The sequence below is a fragment of the Pogoniulus pusillus genome, chromosome 11 (assembly GCF_015220805.1).
Source record: "Pogoniulus pusillus isolate bPogPus1 chromosome 11, bPogPus1.pri, whole genome shotgun sequence".
NCBI lineage: Eukaryota > Metazoa > Chordata > Aves > Piciformes > Lybiidae > Pogoniulus > Pogoniulus pusillus.
Genome location: NC_087274.1, coordinates 9,518,204 through 9,542,063, shown reverse-complemented (window position 1 = coordinate 9,542,063; position 23,860 = coordinate 9,518,204). Strand labels below are relative to the sequence as shown.

General features: G+C 40.4%; 1 protein-coding gene across 16 annotated transcripts in view; it reads right to left on the bottom strand.

Annotated features, from left to right (window-relative positions):
• The window catches only part of TNRC6C (trinucleotide repeat containing adaptor 6C), a 385,157-nt gene that overhangs the window by 77,279 nt on the left and 284,018 nt on the right, over positions 1-23,860 (bottom strand). For all 16 annotated transcript variants that reach the window (XM_064150911.1, XM_064150915.1, XM_064150909.1 and 13 more), the window contains 2 exons: positions 9,704-9,803; positions 8,724-8,745 (listed from right to left, as the gene is read on the bottom strand). In XM_064150911.1, the coding sequence (XP_064006981.1) occupies positions 8,724-8,745; positions 9,704-9,803 (122 nt within the window). The remainder of the gene's footprint in view (positions 1-8,723; positions 8,746-9,703; positions 9,804-23,860) is intronic.

Genomic DNA, 23,860 nt, shown 5'->3' with positions numbered 1-23,860 from the left:
GTGAACTTGGCCCTACAATCAACCTCAGGAGTAACCACCTCTTAGGATGCTAACGCATGCAATGCTGCCTAAACCAGTTCAGGAATAACCTGAATGATCAGATGCACGATGCAAAGCCAACCAGAATGCTGCACAGCATTTACCAGTGTGAGCTGGTTAAACAGCCATTTTAAGTAGTCCTGTAGGACTTGTAAAGTTTGGCTACCACCTTCAGCAATTCAGGAAAAGCACTTAAAAAAAAAGCTAGCAAAACACAGGGAAGTCAAGAGGCAGCCTAGGTTCTCACAGTAGAGGAATGTCAACACCAGACAGTCAAGAGGAGAACACAAGGTCCCCCAGGCCAAAAGCTTCACACAGTGTAAAATAATCAAAACACATTTTCATTCCCGTTGTTTTCCCAAGATAACCCTCTGCAACATTTGTAGAGCAACTACCCCAAGAGTATGTACCCATGTTATAGTTCAAAGCTGGTTTCATCCTTCCCAAGGAAGGCATATCTGGCATATCTCTTAAAACTATCAGGACCATTTCCTGATGCATCTTTGCAACCTTACGGTTTGCGGCCCTTGTAGTTGTTGCATCTGTATGCAACACAAGCCTCCCTCGGGTAGTAAGATGATAATCTAACATTGGAAAGTGGTCAGCACACTGCAGGTACAATGCTGATAAGTTTTCATAGAGAAGGCACCACAAGCCATTGACAGAGCTTGCCATAAAAGCTTGGTCTAAGAAAAGAGTTCTCAAGGCAGTCAAGAAAGTGCCTTCACGTACATGTTTCTTCAAAAGAAGGGTAAAATGGATCTGACTTCAGCTGAGAAAGCGAGTACCACACTGACAGAATAGGTGAGCTGTGCTATAAAGCTCTACACCTCTGACTGCTGAGTGGGTAAGAAAGCTCAGAGATGCAGGGTGGCTGTTGTCTCTCTCACTGTCAGTGGATATAGAACCCAGTGGTGGCAATGTTAAATTTGTCTCTAGTACTGGGGCATGTATGCCCTGATGGACAAGAAAACACGCCATTATAACTGGGAAATGGTTACTTAATGAGCAGACTGCTGGAAGAGCAGAATATATGCCTGTGCCTGAGCTGCTGTGATGCCAGAGTGCAGCAGTTTGATGATTTTACAGCCCTCATGTTTAAATATCCTGCATGAGGCAATGCCCAGGACTGCAAAAATGACCTATCACTGGGTGTGAAAGCACAGGCTGTGGGCAGATAAGTGACCATAAATCGGCTCAGTTTGATCATAACCTGTGCTAGTAGCATTGTATAGCTGTCTTAAAATTGACATTCTAGAATATGAAGCTGTCAACAGCTGCACTGGCAGTTGGTTTGTTTTTCAGAAAGCAAGGCAGGCATTTATCTGAGAGGCACTACCACTGAGGGGCATCCTGACAGTTAGCTCTGGATGAGAAAAGCCAAACTGGTGTTATCCAATTTGTGCTTATTCTCTTCACAGAGTACTCATGTGGAGATAATGTCCCAGACTTGAAATTTATTTGACACTGGACAATGTAAAGAGAAATCTAGTGAAAGCATGCAGTCCTACAGGGTTTCAGCCCTTACAATATTTAGAGCATTTGAAAAATACTTTCAATCAACTGTGACTCATGTCTGAAAGCTCTCATCTTCACCCCACTTGAAAACTGAATATATCCAGGTCAGGCTGTAACAATCCTCAATCTGATAAGCCCAGATCATTTCCTAATTGAAGAAACAGAAAAAGGCAACCACACGGAAGACTAGTGCAATATTCTGTCTGTGTATTATAAGCACATCTAAATCCGCACAACAGTAAACTACAAGCAGTTACCTCTAAGGAGGATAAAAATTACCTGAGGAGTACTGAGAATATCAAAAAATCTCTGACTTGAGCCCTTGCCTATTTTGCTATTCCCAGCCAGGGAAGCTGCAAATCTCACAAGGCAGCCACTGCACAGGCCTGGGGGTGCTTACTGGAGCACTAATATGAAGAAGCAACTCTAGCAAAGACACTGATGCACTCTGCATCTCTTCAGGGAGCAGGTGTCTTGCAAATCCAGCTCAGGACAGGAGCACATTAGGAAGAGTATCTCTCCTGGTTTCTGGTTTATTTTCAAAAAGCAAACACCAAACCCTAAGGTTATTTTTTTCAAGAGATAAATGTTTTTGCTAACAGCCTGTACTGATTGCTTTGGTGCCTCACTGTCTGAAATGTGTGTGAAAGCTAAAGAGTCTACAACCTCACAAGAGCTACAGGAGACTTAAACATTCACAACAGTCAATCCTTGGTTGCAGGGGTCCAACCTTGACAAACCCTCTCCTACAAGAAGACACACAATTTTTAATGCCATAACTATCTCCAGTTGGACAGCTTCAACTAGCAAAACAGCAAGACCCACTCAGAACATGCTCACAAAGCTAAACAGCTTGTAGTTTAGTAAAGATTATCTGTAAACTTACTCCTAATATTAAAGTTTTCTCCTTTACTTCCTAAGAGAATATTGGAGTAAGATATTCATAACACTACTTACACTTGTGAAAGCAAAATGAGTATAGCACTGAACTACTGCCATCAGAAACTCCAGACAGCTTGCCACAGCCATCCCATCTGAAATAATACGCAGGAAAAGGTTTTTTTGTGTGCTAGTCAACATTAAGCCTCCCATGCTCATTCTTATTGCTTTGTCTCCTTGACTATGCAAATTTCTCCTCCTGTTTACTTTGATCTTTTTGTGTTTTCTACTTCTTTTCACCTACTATTATGGCAGGGACTCTACAAATTATCTTCATGCTCTGTTCTTTGCAGATTGTAAAGTCATAATTACTTCTCTATCAGAGAAGTGATAAGTTATAAGCCAGTCAGTTATAAGTAGAACAAATTCCTGTTTGTTTAAGGATACTTATGACAGCAAAACGACACCATGATAACGTTTATCAAAAAGAAAACAGTTGTGTGTTGTGAAGCTGTAATGTATGGCAAGGGGTTACCATTAGGTTATCAAACAGCTGCATATTAAGACCTAATTGAAAAACTTATTACAGTGCTGCCCCTCCTTCTGCAATGATGATTTATGGCACATTTTGTCACCACAATGTTCACCAGTTCAGTGCAAACACAGCACTTAAACTAACAAGATGGTAGAGGCAGATATTCAAGCATATGCTATAAATGCTCCAATGAATCAGAGGTTGTAAGTCTGTTGTACATTATACCTGTCTTGTAGGCTGAAAAACATTTCTTAATCTTAGGTAAAACCTCTGCTGGTTCCTACAATAATATGACACAAACTGGAATAAACTCAAAACCTTTTCTCTTTAAGACTGATTGTGTTACACACTATCAGAATTTTACTCTAGAAATTCTAGCTCTCCACAAAGTTTTTTCCTTCATTCTCTATAAAGTTCTGCTTTTCTTCTGTCCTATGGAACTACTATTAAACATCAGTAACATCTACCACAGCCAGAAGGAGCACATTATCAATGTACATGGAACTGTCCTTCTGTATGAGTAAAACGGAGTGTGAGTTACAGGAAGGTAACTCACATACAAAACAGCACACGCAGAGAAAAAGCTAACAGCCTACTTGAGCAGGGTAAGGGAAAAAAAACAACTTAAACCTAGGCAACATCTTCCATGGTTGACTTGGACAAGAAAATACATGGCTATGAAGAAAGTATGTCAGTACTACTGTCAGAGCAGGGGACAGGATCTCAAATCTTTTCCATTCTTTATACTTTTTAACTCCCATTTATAATAGTTGACCACACTCCTCCAGATAAAACAGAGTAGTGGTCATAGTAAAAGGGGTTATACAAATTTTAAAAGGAACCTGAAGAAAGTATGCCAGCAATTGTGACACAAATGGTCCACCAAGCAACCACATATTGTGAAATGCTTTCTCTTAAGTCCACCAAAATAAGATGTACTAAAGTGCCTAACTTGGTAGGATTATCTCAGTTTGCAGACAACCTTCCTGACTCTGCAGGTTGCAAACTAAAATCCTCATAAAGTGAACAGTTCCCAGACACCTGACACAGACAGGGGAAGGGGAAAGCTCCAGAAACAGAAGACAAACAGAAGGGAATTAATGATGTTTATCTCAGTCCCACTGTAATCAAGGATGGGCAGCGCTGGACAGCCTGTTGAAGCCTGAGGTTATCACAGCTATTCCAGCTCCTGCAGTCCTGCTCTACACCCTAAACAGTGAGCTGAAGCTCCTATTCTCACTTGGAAAACCCACATCTCGCCTCCTGGTCCCACATCATGAGCATGCTAAAGACAGACGTACGAGGATTGCAAAGTTGAAAGAGGATGAGATAGAGCATCTTTGGCTCAGGGTAAAAAGATATCTTCCAGACTAATATTTCTAATATTTACCAACTTCCTTTCTGTGTTAAATTAAAAAATGGTATATACTTAACTCTTTACTCCTGCATTTCCATTGTAGATAATGCTGGAGCACTGGATGCTCTGCCTTTCAATTACTGTGTTGGATGTCTGAGTAACAAAGCACTTAAGCTATTTTACACCAGCATTTTGTTTTAGACAAAGTACATAGAATTCAGCTGGGATGAGAATAAAGCAGCCAAGGACTCGATCACCTGTGTGCTGACTAAACCTGCAGCAGGATGGGTAGATGAAAAGAAAGCTTTTGGCCTCCGTAGTATTTATCACAAGCAGAGCTCTCTTCAAAGTCCCCTGCAGTTAAGTAACAGCCATTTACCATACTAGTGACTATTTACCATACAGTACAAAACTCTTACTAGTAGTTACAGCTGAATGTTTTCATTACAAAAGCCTTTATACACCAAGTTTCTTTATCAAGTGCCTATAAACTGGCAAGAGTTTACACACTTAAAATAAACACTAATGGGCTGTGCTCAATAGTCCTGTTCTCCAAAAATTACCATAAAAGAACAGTAAGGTGGAAGCACAATGCACAGCATGCAATAAAAACACGTTCATTTCCCACCTCATCTAATTCTGCAGAGCTCTTCTCCAGCTGAACAGGAAGACTACTTTCATTTGTTTTCAAGTAATTGAGAAACATTTCAGCTACTTATCAGCTCTTCAATCTTTTTTCCTTTCACACATTCCCTAGAATTGTTGCCAACATGGTATTTAAAAAGATTCAGCCTAACAAAAGGACTCTGGCAAACAATGTTGCAGGGGAAAAAAAAAAATCAGAAACTGAAGAAGCTGTTATATAGAGAAGACTTAAAGACCTGGATCCTTGCTTAAACAGAAAAAAAACCACAACAAAAAACCATTTAAGTTGTTTAAATAGAGGCCAGAGCTGTGTAAGGGCACACTTCCTATCCCTGTACCAGTAACTCCAGCAGCAGCCACATACCTTTCCTCTATTGGTGGAAATGCTTGTTTATTTTGGAAGGGTTTTGTGCTCCACATCACAAATGGAAACATTCAGCTTGGTCTGAGGCCTCAGAGCAATATTTAACTGACAACACACCATATATACACACCCACAGGAAACCTCTTTCCTCCTCAGGAGTCTCTCTTTCCTGAGGCCTCAACAGCAACTCCACATGCAACAGCCAGTGTCATGTTACAGTGAATTATAACTACACATACACATAACATGAGCCAATTACTAGCTAAGGAAGTATCTCCACATTTTCCACTGTGCTAGAGAAATAAGTTAACATCTGAATATTAATTAAAAAAAAATAAAGAGCACCTTAATCACACATAGGATCCTAGTAAAGAATAAGCCAAACAGACAAACCTTTCTCATTGCTCAGCAAGTGTCTCCCTTTGTCCCATCCTAGATACTCCTTCAAAAATGCTGCTGAGTGCAAACAAGAAATGGTATAAACATGTTGTCTGAAACCAGCTGAAAAACAGAAGCTGGAAATTCCTTCCATAGCTCATATCCAGTTGTACAATTTGATTTTTGCCAACAGGACCCAAATAGTCTAAGTCTCAAGCTGTGCCAGGGTAGATTTAGGCTGGATGTTAGGACGAAGTTCTCCATAGCAAGAGTGATTGATATTGGAATGGGATGCCCGGGGAGGTGGTGGAGTCCCCACCTCTGGAGGTGTTTTAAAGGAGACTGGATGAGGCACTTGGTACCATGGTTTAGTTAATTAGAAGGTGATAGGTTGGACTTGATAATCTCAAAGGTGTTCTCCAACCTGCTTAATTCTGTGATCTCTCACTGCTGTAGCAACTCAGCTGCAGAACTGAAGGACACACAACATGAAACAAAACACTAAGGGACCACAAGCAGCTACATTAAGTCACAGTTAAGGTCTTACCTACCCAAATCTGGCGATATGAACGTCCCGCTAAAGGTTCAGTTCCAGTCCAGTTTTAATTTTTGATCTCATACTGGCATGCAATACCTGCTGCAGTAAATTCACTCAGTTTTACTGTGGCATCCTGTCTTTACAATTAATTTAATTGCTGTGTCCCAGATATGAAATAAATTAACTGAATTCAGTGATAATCCCTATGTTACCATTTAGTTCTAGTAGCTTTTCTTAGTCAACATCAAAAATATATCAGAATAAAACACTTGGTACAGAACTGGATTGAAGTTTAGTATCAACTTTAGCTATTCTCTGGGAAAAGTTCAGCCAGTTTTTAACTCTCGTGAATTTAGAATTAGTACTGTCTATATTTTAAGACATTTCTGCCACCTCTCATAAGCTTGTGTATATCTCTCCTAAATATAAATGCAAAAGAACAGTATCATAAAGTTGAAAAAAAAATATCCCACAGACCAACCTTAAAAGCATCTCATAAGTGCCCAAAGGACATGAAAAGGAAGCTCATCCATAGGACAGCAAACACAATCCCTTGCACTGAACACAGATAGGAGAGGTATGGTCCTTCTGCAGGCCAGGCCAGCTCTTTCCAGTAAAGCCTAACTACCAAAAGGTGCATTACTGCTTCTGACAGATCACAGAATCACGGACTGGGTTGGGTTGGAAGGGATCTTTAGCAGTCATGTAGTACAACACCCCTAAAATAAGCAGCTGAATCAAAACTCACAACAGTCTAATCTGTGTCATGACTACCTGTATTTGCTGTTGTCTTCTTCTCAATTTGTATTTATGGCAGTAGCAAAGGAGGTCTGAACAAAAAGAAGTTTGAACAGAAAGATAATGGGGAAAGGGGAGGAATAACCAAACAAACGTAGAAGTCCCTAAATTTGAAAGAAACACCTCACAAGCCTACATGAAAACCTGGAACTATTGCCTTGCTACTTAAAAACTTAAACTGGGCATTTTCAAGGAATCAAGAACAAAGCTGTAACAACAAAGACAGAAACAATAACATCCCACAGAGGAAAGCAAAGGCAGTGTTTCAATGTTAACAGAAATAAGAGCCACTGCATCAGCTTGTGAAAATGAACTTAGTTACTTTGACAGCAAAAAACATCTGCCACTGAAATATGATATTAAAAAGTTATTAGAATCCATTCTACAACAGTGAAACCTTTTCATGCAGCAACGAGGCAATACAGAGAACAAAATATGTAATACTATGGAAACAGAAATATTCTGCTTAGAAATTGCTTTGATGTATCTTAATTTCAAGACTTTTTCCAAGTACTTCAAGATTTTGTGGGGCATAGCAACTTCTGCTGTTCCTGAACACCACATCTGCTGTTACAGACCTTACAGTGCAGATGTGACAGAATTTAGAGTAATAGTTACTGATTTCACACTTTCTACATAAGGAAAATTTGTAAAGGAAGGAACAGGGCTTCAATAAACTACTTGCTAAGGTTTCTTCATTGCATAGTTAAGTCTTCATTTTTATGAGCAACGAATACTTAATTATGAGCAAGCAATACTTAATTTCTGCTGTATAAATACATCAAAAGCATTTGAAACATAAGTTGTTTTGTCAACCCCATATGTTAGGCTTGGCTCTTCTCTAACTCCCAGTCTTTGGGAATCTGGGAATCTCTACTTGCCTGTCTGTCACCTAATTACCCACCAATAACTAACCGTGCATATTAACTTCTTCAGAACTGCTCCACAGCCCTGAGTTCTGCATGGTACTATGTAAATCAAAGGACAGACCAGATAAACTAATCATTAGCCAACAGCTGCAGGGGAGAGGCACTACCTCAACTCTCTTCCTCACTCCTTTTAAGGCCACACCTTCATGAACACTTCTCGTAGGGCACCCATGAGCTCAATACCCCAAAGAAGTAGAGTGCCTTGCTTATGCCTGCTGCCTCCTGAACCACGATGCAAACCCATTCAATTCACTTACCAAATAGAAAGCTCACACAGGAAGAAAAAAAAAAGCAGTAGGGGAAATAACTTTCTCCTAAGTTCAATGAAATGAGTTTACTCACTAAATTGAGTTGGGGCGAGACTTATCTATTTCAGAGACAACTAATTACCACCAAAAAAGATAAGTAATTGCTAACAACTACATGGAAAGCTACAACTGTCTTGACATGAGACAAAAGAGATGATCTATGTTGCGATATGTTTCCCAGAAATTTAATCCATATATTTCTGTCAAAAAGGTGCTGTATGCTACCCAGCAAGATAGGAAAAGAAATACCCTGTGTTGAGAATCCCACATCTAGTCAGCTCCTCCAACAAAGCAGCAAGAACAGAACTACCTTAGTGAAATATACTCTCTCTCCATTAAAAAAAAATCCACAAAGAACACCAAGGGTAAGCCCTTTTTTTTTAAGCAAGTTTAGAAAAATATCAAATGCTTCACAAAGAATAAATGTGAATTTACCTTTGGTTTTTTGTTCAGCAGCCTGAAAAGAAAAAAAGAAGAAAATAAATCAACCATTTGTCAATATTTGAAGTGATACCTAATAATTACAGGGCTGCAGGCCTAACTTGCTGCAGAAACTTGCTTATATAAATCTGGCTTTAGCTGCAGTAAAGGGTTGGGGAATGCTAGTTTCATTCCATGCATTAGAAACAGAAGCATGGCTGCCCTTGCCTGACTGAAGCCAAATGCAGATGCCAAAAAGGTTGTATAAAACGTAGCAGGCAGTGTGACAGCACCTCAAATCTACCCACCCTACCTTCTGTCACTACAGGTTCAGAGCCCTCCTGCACCAGTGTTTATGGCATTTTTAACAGCCAACAGAAGTAACCCCTATGAATTTGTCCAGTACTCTTCTGAATCTACATATATTATTAAACTGACATATTAAACTGACATCTAACTGCACATTTTGTGAAGCCTCTTTTTTTTTTTCGGCTGCTTGCAATCAATCCAATTCTGTTTTTTTTTAATGATGTCAAATTTGTACAGCAGAAAAGACAGTGATCAGTTGTGTCCTGGGTTAACAGAGTCCACTCTCACAAGCCATATCCTAAGGGATGGTTAAGGTGAAAACTGTGTAATCCAGAAAGAGAGGCAGGAGAAGGCACAGCACAGCAATGCGCAGTGGCCTGGCAACTCTGTCCCTGCGGTATCGCTTGAGACTCATCCAGCTCACTTTGCATTGAGTCTGAGGAGGAATGCTCACGTGGCAGGGCTGTGGGAGCAGTAACCCAACATCAGGAGATGGTGAGCAGCTTGGGGAGTGCTAATGAACTGTCACAACTGCTTTTGCAGAGGTTCCCTGACTGCAGCCTCACTCGAAGTCGACAAGATTGCTCACTTGTGTCAGAATTACTCACAGAACTAAAGGCTACAAGATCACCACCTGCACCTCACACAAAAGTAAATAATCATTGAAAACAGGAACATGCACAAACCTTTTTCTGAGCACCTTCCTTCTTTTTCTTTTCTTCCTGCTTTTTCTTTTTCTTTTCTTCCATCAAATGTTCCTCTTCTTGTGTTTCTTGTTCTTTCTCCCTGACAAGAATAAAGGTTGGGAAGAGCTTTTCACTAAGATGAAGTTTATCTAGGAAGGTAAATAATCCATACTTGTACTGCTAAATTTCTACAGCTCACATCTAAAATGAAGCTGCTTTAAATGCTATGATAAAAGCATTTAAAAACCAAACTGTTCAGAAATTGAATCTGATGAAAAATAAAGCAATGACAACTCAGAAAGAATAGATTTTAATTTGGAATCCACTACTTAGTATTAGCACATCCTAAAGAAAGTTTAAAAGGGAAAAGGAAACAACCCTGGCAGTTACTGCAGGTTCTGCTGGCTGTCAGCAGTTGATTCACAATGTATCGTAAAGATCATGAGCAAGCACATTGTTTTCCAAATGTTCTTCTGCATTTGATCAAACACATCCTGTAGTCATTTCTCAAGGAGTTGTAAACAATTTCAATTTTGTTCTCAAAGAATCGTGAGCTAAGGGCCAGATTAATTCAAATCACTGCATTTTGTGTTCAGCCTATAAATTCTAGCTGAAGAATTTGCGTGGATACAAACCAACCCTGTTTCAGTAGCATCTTGGTTAAAATTTAACCTGATGCATTCTAAATCAAGAAGAAAAATCTACTTGAATCTCGCCATCTATGCTTTCTTTGTCCATCACCATAATTTATGGTCATAACAATGAACTTCCTCAACATCCTTCCAAATAAATGCCAACTCAAATAATTAATTTACTTCTCTATTTTATCTTCTTTGACAGCTCTTCAGGTCTTAATCATTTTCAGCCTTACACATCTTCTGACAATATTCCATTTCTGATGCTCTCAAACCATTACTATTATCATTATATTTGATGTGCTCCAATTATGGAGAACACTTTCAGACTAACTTCTTATTGCTTTACATTTAACTTGCTGAAGCCCAAAGTTTCCCTCCCCTTTTTCATTTGGATTTTTCTGTTGTTACTTCAAAAAGGTCTTTTTCTTTTGTAAAAGTCTTTGCTCAATTGTTTTATCACAACATCCCTGCAGGAGGCTGGGGGTGGGAACACACACCTGCTCTTTATCTAAAAGAAAACCAGATCCTTCAGATTTTGCACTGTTGTGTCTTCGAACATTTGCCCATGGAGCATTTTGCCTTTAGTTGTTCCTTTTATTTTCCTTTTAACAAGTTTGAGTGCCCTTACAGTTTTCCTGTAGCTTTGTTTTTCCATTCCAGTATTGGCTGCTGAATGGTGTTTCTGGGGTTTGGATTTTTCATTTTCCTACAAAAACTGATTTTGGTCACCGTAGATGCTTTAATGCTTACAGAGATCCTGCATAATGCTCCAGACTAAATCAAAAGCAGCTTCCCCTTCCTTGTGTTCCCCAAAACAATAAACATTGCAGCAAGCATTTCCAATGTCTAAACATAGGTGTTAGTGCCCTTTTAGTTTGAGTGCTGTGAAGTGTCTATTTACAGAAGTGACAGATCTTACAAGACCCAGAGTATGGAATAGCAGCTGGAAGTTAGGCACATCTGGAAGTGCTTGGGACACACTGGAGCACAAAATAGCTAAAGTAGCATTAGGTATCTGTATTCTCAGTACTGAATCACTTTCTGTTACAACTAAATAGTCATCACCAGCACAACTGCTCAACTTGATGCCTATTTCAAAGGGTGAGCTTTCAACTATTCTGCTGTAAGTGAACATATAAGAAACATTTGCTTGTAAGACCTGCCAGTGGGTATCTGCAACAGGTACTTAACACCCACTTCAGAAAAGGGCACTTAAAATTGTACTTTGAGATAGATATTCTAGGACTTCTCAAAAAATTATAACTTATGTTGCCAAAAGAAACACTGAAACCTCTATAGATTTGACTTTACTCCTGTTAGCTACGGAGAAGTCGCAGCAGTTTCAGTAACTACAAAGTTAACAACATCCAGTCCACCCATTTTTAGTGTTCCCTATCAGGGTCCATCCACCCCACAAAGTGTCAGATTGCTGCCATGAGGATTTCTAACCTTGTTTGTTTCTTTTGCATCTAGTAAATTAAACAAGTCACTGCAAAGTAAGGAACTTTGTGGTTTCTTCTTGGGAGTACTCACAAAAAAAAAAGATGACATCACAGCAACTTCAGAATACATTACAATCCCTTCCAATTGCCAGGGCAGTATTGAAAAAGATAAAAAAAAACCAAAAAACCACAGGACTCCCAAATAAACCCCACCACAAAAATACCCCACACCATGACCACCTTGCTTAGCTTGCAGAGTTTTCTTTAAGCTCTAACGGTATTTAATTACCAATTTTTCTCTTAGGTCTTTTTAACACCAAGCTCTTTTCACAGCATCATGGAATCACAGGTTGAAGGACCCCAAGGATCATCTGGTGCCATCTTTCTTGGCAAAAGCACAGTGGTCCAGCTCCTGTCCCACAGAATTATCTAATGTCAAGAATCAATTTTCATCACCATCAAAGCCTCTTCAACGCGACTGGACTCCCACCAGAAACATCTCCACTTCCAGCCTTTCTGCCCTGTAAAGGTGGCTCTGTTCTGCCATTTCCCAAGCACTGTTAGATGTCATCCTCCTCCCTTGTGCAGGTAATACACCATGGCAAAGGATTTTCAAAATCAAAGAGGAGGAAACATTTCACTCCATTAAAAACACAATGTATTTTATTACCATATTATCATATAAATTACAACATAAGAGGTAAAAGTACCACTCTGAGCAGAAATCTGTTTGGGTTTTGTGTTGTTTTGGAGTTGTTAATTTTTTTTTTCATTTCTGAGATTAAAATAGCCTCAGATTAACTCAGAAAATGATACTATAATTTTTAATGGAGTTCCATTTCCAAAACTGATTTACATAATGACACTTCTGAACACATGTGCTTTAAATATGCTTAAAATAGAATAAAGCTCCAAGTGGCCTCTCAGATGGCAACTCTTTCTGTCACTTCTAGGCAGAAATTAGTCATCTAAGAGCAAAACAAAAGGAAAACAATAAAAACATTGCTATATAAAGTTTGATTACGTTGTCAAAGGCGTGAGTTGCAGTTTCACTTCCTGAGTAACAATTTAATCTTTATTACAGGAAACATGTTAAAAAATTTATGAATACAAAGCTCACAGGACTGTAAACCAAAAGTATCTTAAAAATACTTGTAAGAGTTCACCTTTTTCACATACATGGATCTCATGTATGAGCAGTACTGGAGTATTTTTGAGCTATAGCATTAAGTGTCACTTTTACAGACTGCAATTAGCTTATTAAACCCAAACCTAAACCAAGGTGATTTTTTAAAGCACATGCACTTAAGAGTTCTCTCTCTGAATTGGAAAGCAAAAGGAAATGCAGCTGATGGTTGGAGCAGCTTGAGAACTATGACTGTGCCTCTCAATGCCTGTTGCAGAAAGGCTTATTAATGCCTTTAAAAAATAAAGCAATCTAGGCTGCTTCCATTTTTTAAGCTGAGGAATTAATTTTTCCATTTGGTATCAGACACTGAATTGTTTTCACATCTGAAGCCACAGCTGGTATTCTGAAGTAGTGCTGATGTGACATTCTAACAGCATTCTGCAAAATGCCTTTTAGGAGTATCATGTTCTTCAAGAAACTTCAAGTAGAGTCTAGTGACATGCAAAGTTGTTACCCATACACTGCCTTACAGTCCAGAACTTCCTGCTTAAGACTAAACAGAGACCAGTCCCTCTTAGAATCAGAGAGTTGTTTCCGTTGGAAAAGACCTCCAAGATCATCACATACAACTTAATGCCACCATGGCCATTAAATCATGCCCCAAAGTGCTATCCATGTTCACACAGTTCTTGAACACCTCCAGGGATAGTGACTCCACCACCTCCCTGGGCAACCTATTCCAATGCCAACCTATTCTTGTCCTTCCATGTGACACAGTTCTAAGTCTAGCAGCCTAATAATTTTGGTTGCATACATTTAAGATGCTGCAAGTATATTTACTTACACAGGAATACTGACTGGAAAGCCTCTCCTAGAAAAGCATTTTTAATCTTAGTGTACAGATGTCTTCATCAGGTTTAGACCAGTGAGAGGACAGTTCCCATACCTCAATTCTGGAATACCTCTTCCGCCTTAAACTCCTACTTTATGCTGGAAAAGTTTTTAAGTAGAACTATAAAGAGCTGACAAAAATAATGGTCCAAAGCAGGTGACCAAATCATGCCAAGCAGGCTTTTTGTAATGAGCTAACAGAGCCATGCATCACTATGGGATGAGTCTGGACAGCACTAACATGAAACACCGAGTAGTCATTTACTAAAGTCTCAAAATCCAGTGTCACACAGATTAAAACAGAAATTAAAATTCCTGTCTTCAGGACCTGATTTTAAATGCTAAGAAAGAAGTAACAGAGATCTTGAAGCATGGCAATGAAATGGTATGAAGAAAATATGGAGAGCAACAAACGCTGGAGTGAGCAGGCATCAATTAATTCAGCACACCTGAAAAACTGTCACGCAGGAAGAGGCAGAGGCTGCTTCCTGGATCACCAAGAATCTAAACAATGCAGATCACCTAGTGTACAGGAGGAACACTGCATAAAGCAGGAGGTCACCACATCAGCGGCAGTCCTTGTTTCACTGACTGCTATAAAGGATAAGGACAGCTCTATAAAGGACTAAAACTCTGCACCTGCTACTGTTAATTCCATTTCTGGCTCCATCTTTATCCGGCCCAGCTCTCTGCAACCTTCTCAGAGTAAATATCAGTGAAGGCAAGGACCTGTGGTGTTTTACAAGTGCTGGCTTTTTTCCCTTGATATCTGGACTCAGTCATTAATTAAGAAGAGTCAAGCTGGTCCCTAATTAGGAGCTCTCCAATCACCTCAAAAAAACCCCAAAGCAGCACCAAAACTAGGTCAAATAAATTGGAATACAGAAACAAACCAAAACAAAACACCAGTAGAAACATATGGGGGCAAAAATTGAGAAAGGTCAGCAACGTATTAGATTTGTGCATAGAAAAGGTAACCACAAATCAGCCTTTAAGTGCTTCATTAATAAGCAAGAAGAACCACTGGGTTTGATACTCAGTGGGAAAGGAGGACTGCTGACAGATGACCCTGTGAGGGCTAAAGTGACAGTACTTTTCTTTCTGCTGTAGCCTTCACTAAAGAGGTCAGCTGGAAACAGATGGCCAACAACCATCTGAACTGGTGCTGAGCCTGCAGATGACGGCAGCTTCCCCGAGGGATTTCAGAGTGCCCTTTCCTACGTAGAGAGGCTTTGCTCCAAGCTGGTGGCAGAAGCAGCAAAGAGCCACCAAGCAAACTGCTCCTGCCCCAGGATCTCAGCCACTGTCACTACAATGCTTCAGCCTGGCTTCCACACCCAGAAGGGTCAGGGAACACAGCTACACACAAGATTCTCAAGATGTGTTTAAGTTCCTTTACCCAAAAATGTGCAAAGGAGGAATGATCCAACTTATGAAGAATACTCCCATGAATTGGCAGAGGGAGAAAAAAAGGAGATGGAACTGAATATTTTGCTACCACTCCAAGTAGGAAATCAGGCCAGCAAAAGTAAGAACAGCTTAAGAAGTCCCTAGAGAAATTGGTTGTTTTTTCCACTGGCTGGGCCTGATGTAATTCACCATAAGAACAACTGTGTCTAAGTCACTGCAGATTACCTTAAAGCATCAGCAGAAGATAGATGGCACTCCAGAAGACCAGGAAATGCCAAAGACTGTACGTATAAAAGGGATAAAACCATCAGTAACAGCTAACATGAATTTGATTGGGTGGGCTAGGAGGGGAATAGTCTGTTGGATTTTTTTTACTGCATAGGTTGCAGATGTTTTAGAGAAGGACAAAAGGGAGGCAACAGAAGTAATTTATTGACTTTTCAAGCAATGTGCAAAGTTTTGTTAATAAAAGTGTGGATGCTTTATATTTTTTCCAAGAACAAGGCAGGCAACATAAGCTAGAGGAAATGACAATAAAATACCCATAAAACAAGTAACCTCAGCACTTCACCTTTCAAAAAGGCAGAGAACTGATGGATTTTTTGTTGCAGTGTGCTACACATCCAGCAGCAGAATTTTTATTAACCACTTTGCTGGGGAAATGTGTACACTTAGTAAGCTGCGAAACACGTCAACTCATGGGGTTGCAAATAAGGATGGACAGGACTCAGGACAACCTGATAAACTCAAGATGTAACAAAAAGAGTAGAGCACAATTCAGTGAGAAAGAAGGCAGAGTATTGTGTGTGGCAGGAATAATCATATATAGCAGTACAACATAGAGAACAATCGGCTAAACATCAGTTTTGAGGTGAAAACAACTGGGTAATACAGCAGATCTCTATCCAAAGGCAAAGCAACAAGGTCACAAATGGTCAGAAATCAGCTGCTGTACTTTGCCCAGTTTGGGACTATCCACAAACACAGAAATACAAAGGAACTGCAGAGTCCAGAAAACAGTAACAAGGATGAGGCACCAAAAAAGCATGGACCCTTGGTAAAAAAAACTTCACAGACTTGAATTCACACAACCTAAAGAGTCAGTAACCACTTTATTCAAATGGGTGTTAACAACAGGAAGATTTCACTCCTTTATCTCTGTGGTAAGTAGCACTGAATTTAAATTGCAACAAAAGAGAGATTTGGATTAGTCATAAAGCAAAATCTTCCACACTGCACCGTTAAAAAAACAACCAAACCAACTACACAAAAAAACAGAAGACAAACCAAACCTTTATAAATTATATATTCAGGAGAAAGAAGAGGAATAAACAACTGAAGAAAGGAAATTTTGGTTTTGCTAAGTAGTAACACCGATGCAAGGCCAGACTGGCTCCTGGACGCAAGGACTGGAATTAGTCTGGAAAGAGGAGGCCACTACCCATTTCCAAAGTAAAACCCTACAATATTCAGAGGGGAAGAGCCCTCAGCCACATCACTGTAAATGAGGCTACGGACAGGTTACAAGAATAGGTGTGATCATTCAAAGTTCAGGTGAAAAATTTGTTCCTACAGGGAGTAATAAATGAAGCCTGATGAGTGCTTGTGTTTGACCTCAATTTGTGATTTATTAATCCCATGCTTTGGGGTTTCTCACTGTCAAACTATGCCCCTACCCTGGCACTTGTCACTTCTTAAGACATCATCTGCTTTGATAGAGGATTCTTCCCTTCCTGTGAACATCAAGACACCATCCACTGCTAACAACTGTGGGCCTGGTTCTTTGATGCTCCCAGTACCTGGTCAACTTATCTTGAAGCACATAACACAAATCTGATTTCCTAAGACAGACAGCAGCCCCGTTTCTGAAATCACTTAGAAATCCCACCAAAGCTCCTGCACAGAAAGAGAGCACTAATACTGCCCTTGACATTTTCTTTTACTGTACAATATAGTTATGGCTCTCCAGGTCTTCCTTTTGTGGATTTATTTCTTTATTTGACTTGCTACAGAGTACTGGCAAGCATCTTCAAATTTTTGATGGTCTGTGGATCCTTCTCAACTGTGAGGGATTAGATTTGATCCCCACAGACTATTCTGGGCTTTCTTTAAACCACAGGACACCTGACTGAGGCGCAAACAACTGCATTCAAAACTGAAATTTGTGCAGAAGCAGAATGCAGCTGCCATTTAAAAGACATTCCAGGACACACCACAGCATTAGGTGAGAACAAGGTGTGAAAAGCAGGAGACTCAAAATAGCTTACACGAAGTACAAAGAGAGTTTAGGTTGCCCAAGAGGCTAAACAATCCCCCTCTTACAGGCTGTAAAATAGAACTTCCACCATCAGAAGAAAAGGAGCATAAGCGTTACACATCTCGTGTTTCTAATGTGCCATTTTGGATTATTGATTAAAGAGCAATAAAACACTGGAAAGACCTCGAGAAGGCTGCCAGCTGCTACCTACTGCAAAATCCAGGCTCCCACTAAAGGTTTTCAATTCACTCAATGCAAAATTGTTGTCACCCTTCTTTATGTAGGCAAAGTAAACAACCAAAGAAGTAAATTAGAACAAAAATAAAGCAGATAAGACAGTATCATACAATCACAAGTATTTCTTTAAAACACTGACTTGGCCCTGGTTTAGCTTTTGCTGGGGAAAAATCTCTGAGAAGAAAAAAGCTGTTGTCACACCAGATTACCATCTCTTCTGTGAAGTTACTCTCCACAGTGCAGGTCTATTAAAATATATCCGAGCTCCATTCTGGGGCAACTTCAGTAGTTTGAAGGGAAATCTGGGCATGAACTAGAACACTACTAAAAAATCTCACTCTTGTATGCATTTCAGGCACAAACCACGCCAGAATTTGCTCCCTTGCCCTGCTCACTACACCCCAGTACAGCTCATATCATCCATCATATGCACCAGTCAAGCTAAACAAGGACAAACACGAAGAATCCCAACAACTCCTACCAAAAAAAAAAACTCTTTGCATTACATTCACTACTCAAAGCAGACTACAAAGAACAAGAAGGACGCTATGAACATCTCACCTCCCCTAGAACAGACCTAACTCCTCTCTCGGAAAATTAAGCTACAGACTGTGAACAGCACAGATAACTAGATTTACTTTCCCAGCCTGATAGTATTTACCTGCAGTTGATGCATCAACTGGTCCAGAGCTCTTCCTTGGGCTGAGACAGAACATGCAAAATATTGCAATCCAGTAGCTCAACGAGAGTGCAACATGCTTGTCTCTCTCCAGATACTATGTCTGCTACTTCACTTTCTGCAAAAACTTAGAAGACGAGAGCCCTGTGCCAGCAGAGAGAAAGTCCCAACTCAGTATCACCAATTAACTGATCCAGAAACAGAAGAAACTTACAGGCAAGTTTCTGGCCCAAATGATATTGCTGAACTTGAAGAACATGTCAGAGGAGCACTGCTTCCTTGGGCAGCTGCACAGGGATACTGAGAAGCAAGAGGTCAGGAAATAGCAACAGGAGCAACAGCTCCACAGGATGTTTTGTCACAGCACAGCCCCAGGCTCTCTTCAAGCATTGACCACTCCCAGAAATGGTGGCTGGAGAGGCTGGTCACCCATCCAACAGTACAGGTCAGGAGAGACAGTTTGTGCTGCAGGACAGATGACCAGGAGCACTGCTTCTGTACAACACAACTTCACACCCCTCCAGCAAGCACAGCTAAACCTTTATGCTTCTTTGTTGACAAATGAAAAGCAAGTCTGCGTAACTTAAAGGATGGAGCACTTTGCTCATAGGATTTCCAAAACCTCCAGCCCTCCTGTCCTCCTGCCATCACAGTCACCATGTCACTCAACTGTTTCTGAGCCAAATGACTTTTGTCAGCAGGTGAAAACACATTTGACTGACTTACTGCAGGAGCTGAAGACCTGGTTGATGCTCTCACACAGGTCAAGCTAGACAAGACGACTTACAGGATTAAAGAGTAGGCAATAGAAGTTATGCTGTAGAGAAGTATGCTCACAATGATGCTCTGATGCTTATTCTGGAGAAAAGGTGGAGCCACTACATCGACAACAGAAGACCCAGCTCACAGCAGCCAGAGCTACATGCATCCACTGGGACACTGAGTGGCTCAAGTGTGATTTAAAAGGCCCAGGAAGGTGAGGCAGCAGAGTTCCTGCCACAGGCGCAATACTGAAACACCTATGTGCTTCCCTTGCTCCTGTTCACAGGCAAGGCTAAGAGTAACACCAACACGTGCCAGCAGCATGGTGAGTAGCAGCAAACAGGTTACCAGGTATGTACATATCACTTGACTGAAGCACAGACCTGCCTGAGATAACCTCCTGAGGTCCCTTCCAGTCTGAATTTTCCTATCATATTCAAATTCAAAAGATACATAGCTGATGCTTGCAGAAACCATCCTCTAGGAAGATGTATCCTGCAGAAGAACTGGGCCTCTGCCACCTCACTACTGAGATCTCCAGGGGTCACCCCACAACACACAAAGAGTGCAGAGATGCAGGACACTGCTACTGCCCCAACTCCAGGAGACCTGGATGAGAAAGTAAAAGAACAGTGGCCTCACAGGAAGGATGCATCTCAAGACCTAGAATTATTACAAACAATTCCAAAACTATCCGTCATGCTGTAGAGCTCAGGGCAGGCCCTGCCACCATCACCAGCAACAGAACAGGGACACACAGCACCAGTGGATGGGGTATGCTGTGTGAAGAACAAGATGCTCTCCCCACTGTATACATGCTGCCTTGAAAGCTGAAGTTCCACTCTGTAGGCACATACCACCTTATCGTACTGGCTCCCAGATACAGGCTACGGTTAGGTGAATGCCTCCTGACAAAACAAGGCAAGATAAAATGAGAAAGGGAGAACAAACAGAACTCCTTGTTGTAGAAACCAAAGCGGAAATTAACATCAAGGGAATACAAAGATGGAGATTTAAAGGGTTTTTTTTGTGAAATGTTTACTCTTTTTAAAGATTTCAAAATGCACAAACCCACAATTTCCTCCTCCTGCATTTTAAAATTTGCTGGGCCAGCTCATTGAACATTCAAGTTGTTGTCTTCAAGTTTTCCAAATACCATTCTATTTAAAGGCACTGTGAATAGGGAATTCAAATTATCAAATGAATGAAAGACGAATTCTTAGCAGGAACCCTGGTGAGCTAATCAAGAGTCACAATAAAATGTCAGGGGTCCTGGAATTCTCTGCAGGAGGTTAACACCAAATTTGATCCAAGTCAAGGAAGACAAAACATACTACAGACTAATAAACTGTACTAAAAGTTGTGCACTGCAAATGTGTAAGTTTAAACACAAATGAAGAAAATCTACTTCATTGTTTTGTGCATTTTTATACATGCTCAGTGTTTAACTACAAAAAAACCCCCCACCACAATCACAACACTGTCCCCCGTGATAATTCCATTTGACTGAAGATAATACATTTAGAAGAGATTTAGTGTTTGTTCCACTGCACTTTCAGATGCTTTGCTGGAAATTAATATAGCAATGTAAATAAGAAACCTTTATGTTACTCTGGACTGATATTTAGGCTGGGACCTGAATCCATAAAATTTAAAAGACTTATTCTGTTGTCCACAATTAAGGAAACAGATCCAACATCTTCCCCTCCACAAATCTACCAAAGTTTAAAAGATTGACTCTGTAATTTTGAAAGGGTGATGTTAATTTCCATTAACTTAAATCAAGTTTCGACGTTCTTCATTTCCCCATTTCACTTTCCTTACTAAAAGCATCTGGATACCAATTCTAGCCAATAATAAAGGAGAATATCAGAGCTACCATCAGAATGGGCCATCATCCATTATTCAACTTAACAAATGAATAGCGGCTCCACGGGGGGAGGGGAGATGGGGTAAGGGGAGAGACAGGGAAAGGAAACGGCCATAAAAGATCTTCCAGAGACAGAAAAAACAGTTGTGGTAAAACAGCACTTTGGAATTCAATTTATGGTCAATTATGATCTTACTAATAACTATTTTATGCCTTCAGTTAGTCTAAGAAACACCACGGGGAACAAATATTCTCAGAAATACATCCAAAATGCCTCTAAAGTATGTTATCTGACCAGCAGAAGCAGACAGAACTCCAGAAAGATCAGCTCTTGTTGGTCCGGATGCCAACAGAGGGACGGGAAAGGAGAGGGTGGAGGGAATCACAATGTCAATGCAAATTACGAGAGCACTGCAGTATCATCCAGATAACAGAGATTACAGCCATCAGTCTGAGCTATTTGCTTCAAAAGCATGGGGGGCTGTTGTCACTGCAACATTTCACCTGGACATTTGCGAAGAACAGCCAGAAAATACTAACATCAAGGGTCTTTTCCCAGCAAATCATCATGTAAGCATCCATCCAGGAACACAACCTTTGCTTTATTCAAGTCTTACATACCAGTGTAGTAGCACAGTAGAGATTGGCATCACTAGATAACGTTCTGCCAGTGCACAATGAAACTTGCTTATTTTGGATTACTCATTTTAAACGTGCAAGACTTTTGAAAGTTTGATTAGTAGAATACAACCAGAGAATGTTCTACATTCACCAAGCTCCAGTAAGTCCCATATAATAACATCTCTCACCTGAAACAGTGCTATTTATACAAAGACTCTCCTCCTCAACAGCAGTAATTCTATTACTGTGACAGACTAAATTTAGTTTGCCTGGATCAGACAACTATTTGACGATGATCATACCAGAAGATATTCAACAGCATTTAGATTGCTACCACCAGGCTTTTTTCCTTCCTTATCAGAAGATGATGCATTTTCCATAATATATTTTATAAAGGCTTAAAAAGGTAAAACATAACTTCTTCATGGTTTCCATTGGCTAATATTATGCCAAGAGAAATCAAGTCATTTCACAAGCAGGAAAAGTGAAATGGCAGGTTATGAACAGAGGTGATCAGTACTCCTATCAATAAGGTATTTTTGACTAGCAGGACTTTTTGCAGCATCACAAAAGAAGAATGAGGTGCAACACTGTGCACTTACAGCACTGCAGCTATGACACCACCACCAGACAAGAATGATGAGATTTGCAGAGATGTAATATCTCTCGTTACACAGCCAAGCAGTTAAGAGACAAGCTTCCAAGTGGAGCATCCATTTCAAAGCTGAAAATGTGGAAAAACTCCAAACACAAACACTGGAAGGAATTCTCATACATTAAGCAAGGCTGTGTAATTGACTAAAAACGCCGAGAGAAGAGGGAAGTTGAGACCCACAGATAGAAAGCACAGAGTTAGCAGAGGTATAATGAGGAACCCTACTACAGGTTGGCTTTGGCAAAATCTTAACTGGATTTACGCAGAGGCCATTGGGCTGTGTATGCACATGAAACATATGTAGGAATGATCTTCAAGGCTACTATGAACATATATGGAGTTAAAGAAAAGCCACAAGCAATGCCAAACCTCACCTTCTGTGGTCTTACTAATGATCTCATAAGAAAATGATAGTAAAACGGCAGTCGGCAGATTGTGCATCTGTACAGTTGATTTCCTTCATTGTGTGTTCTCGGTAAACCGCTTCTTTTCTCTAGAACGGTTTGTGCTAAAGCACTGGGCTGATGCTCTTTTGTTTACCAGCTACCGTGTAAAAACAAGCATCTCCATTGTCAGCACCAATGACGTTAGCATCGGCCATGAAAACATTGGGGAATTCTGAAGAACTGAAAGACCTGAGAGCCCCAGACTGGAGTAGAACTGAAAAGCAGACTGACACAACACAGATATCTGGCCGAGCTTAAAATAGACTTGGCAGGAGTCAGTTTGAGCTAACAATCAATATGTGTACACACTGACCACCCAGAATGGAATCCCAGCCACTGTGAGTAAGTACTCTGTATCCCTCAAGCAAAACAAAACAAGGCTCTCCCACTTCTCATTGCGAAGTCTTACAAACGCAGCAGAAACAAAAACTCTACGCTGCAAGCAGACAGCATACAGACAGAGCACGGCAAGGGAAACAGGGAATGAGAAGGAAAACAGCACATCTAAGAGAATACAGATATGCCACTCTAAGAGATGGTTCTTGACCAAAATCGTAACAAAGACTCTACTCACTGTCCCTTCACAAAGTCATCACGGGAGAAAAAAAATGCACAGACCCCATTAGCAAGAAGCTGGGGGTGGGGAGGAAGAATGGCTTTGCCTCAGAAAAACACCCAAGGGCAGCCACAAAACACTTCGTAGCCCAGGGTGGCTTTTCCCTCGCGGTGGAAAGGAGGTGGGTGTTATCTTTTCCTAAATGAGCCTATAGCTGGTAGTTGCACGATAACTATTTTGAGACCTAGAAACATATTTTTCTCTGGGGCTTAATTACCACAAAGGCTGCCAATCGATTTGACAAGTCAATTTTTCTCTGGAATAAAAAAAAAACCAGTAACATCCCCCCCCCCGAAAAATAAACAACCAAAATTCATTCTCTAGCAATTCCAAACTCACTGTTAAAAAGGCCCAAACTGCCAAGCTATTTTTATTGCAAAGCAATAAGCAATTGTTAACATTTCTCGTGAGCAAGCTTCTAAAACCCAGAAATTCCTGATTGAAATCTTAGCAAATGTGCACCTAGTTTGCTGCTTTTTAAGTGGATGTGCATTTCAAAACACA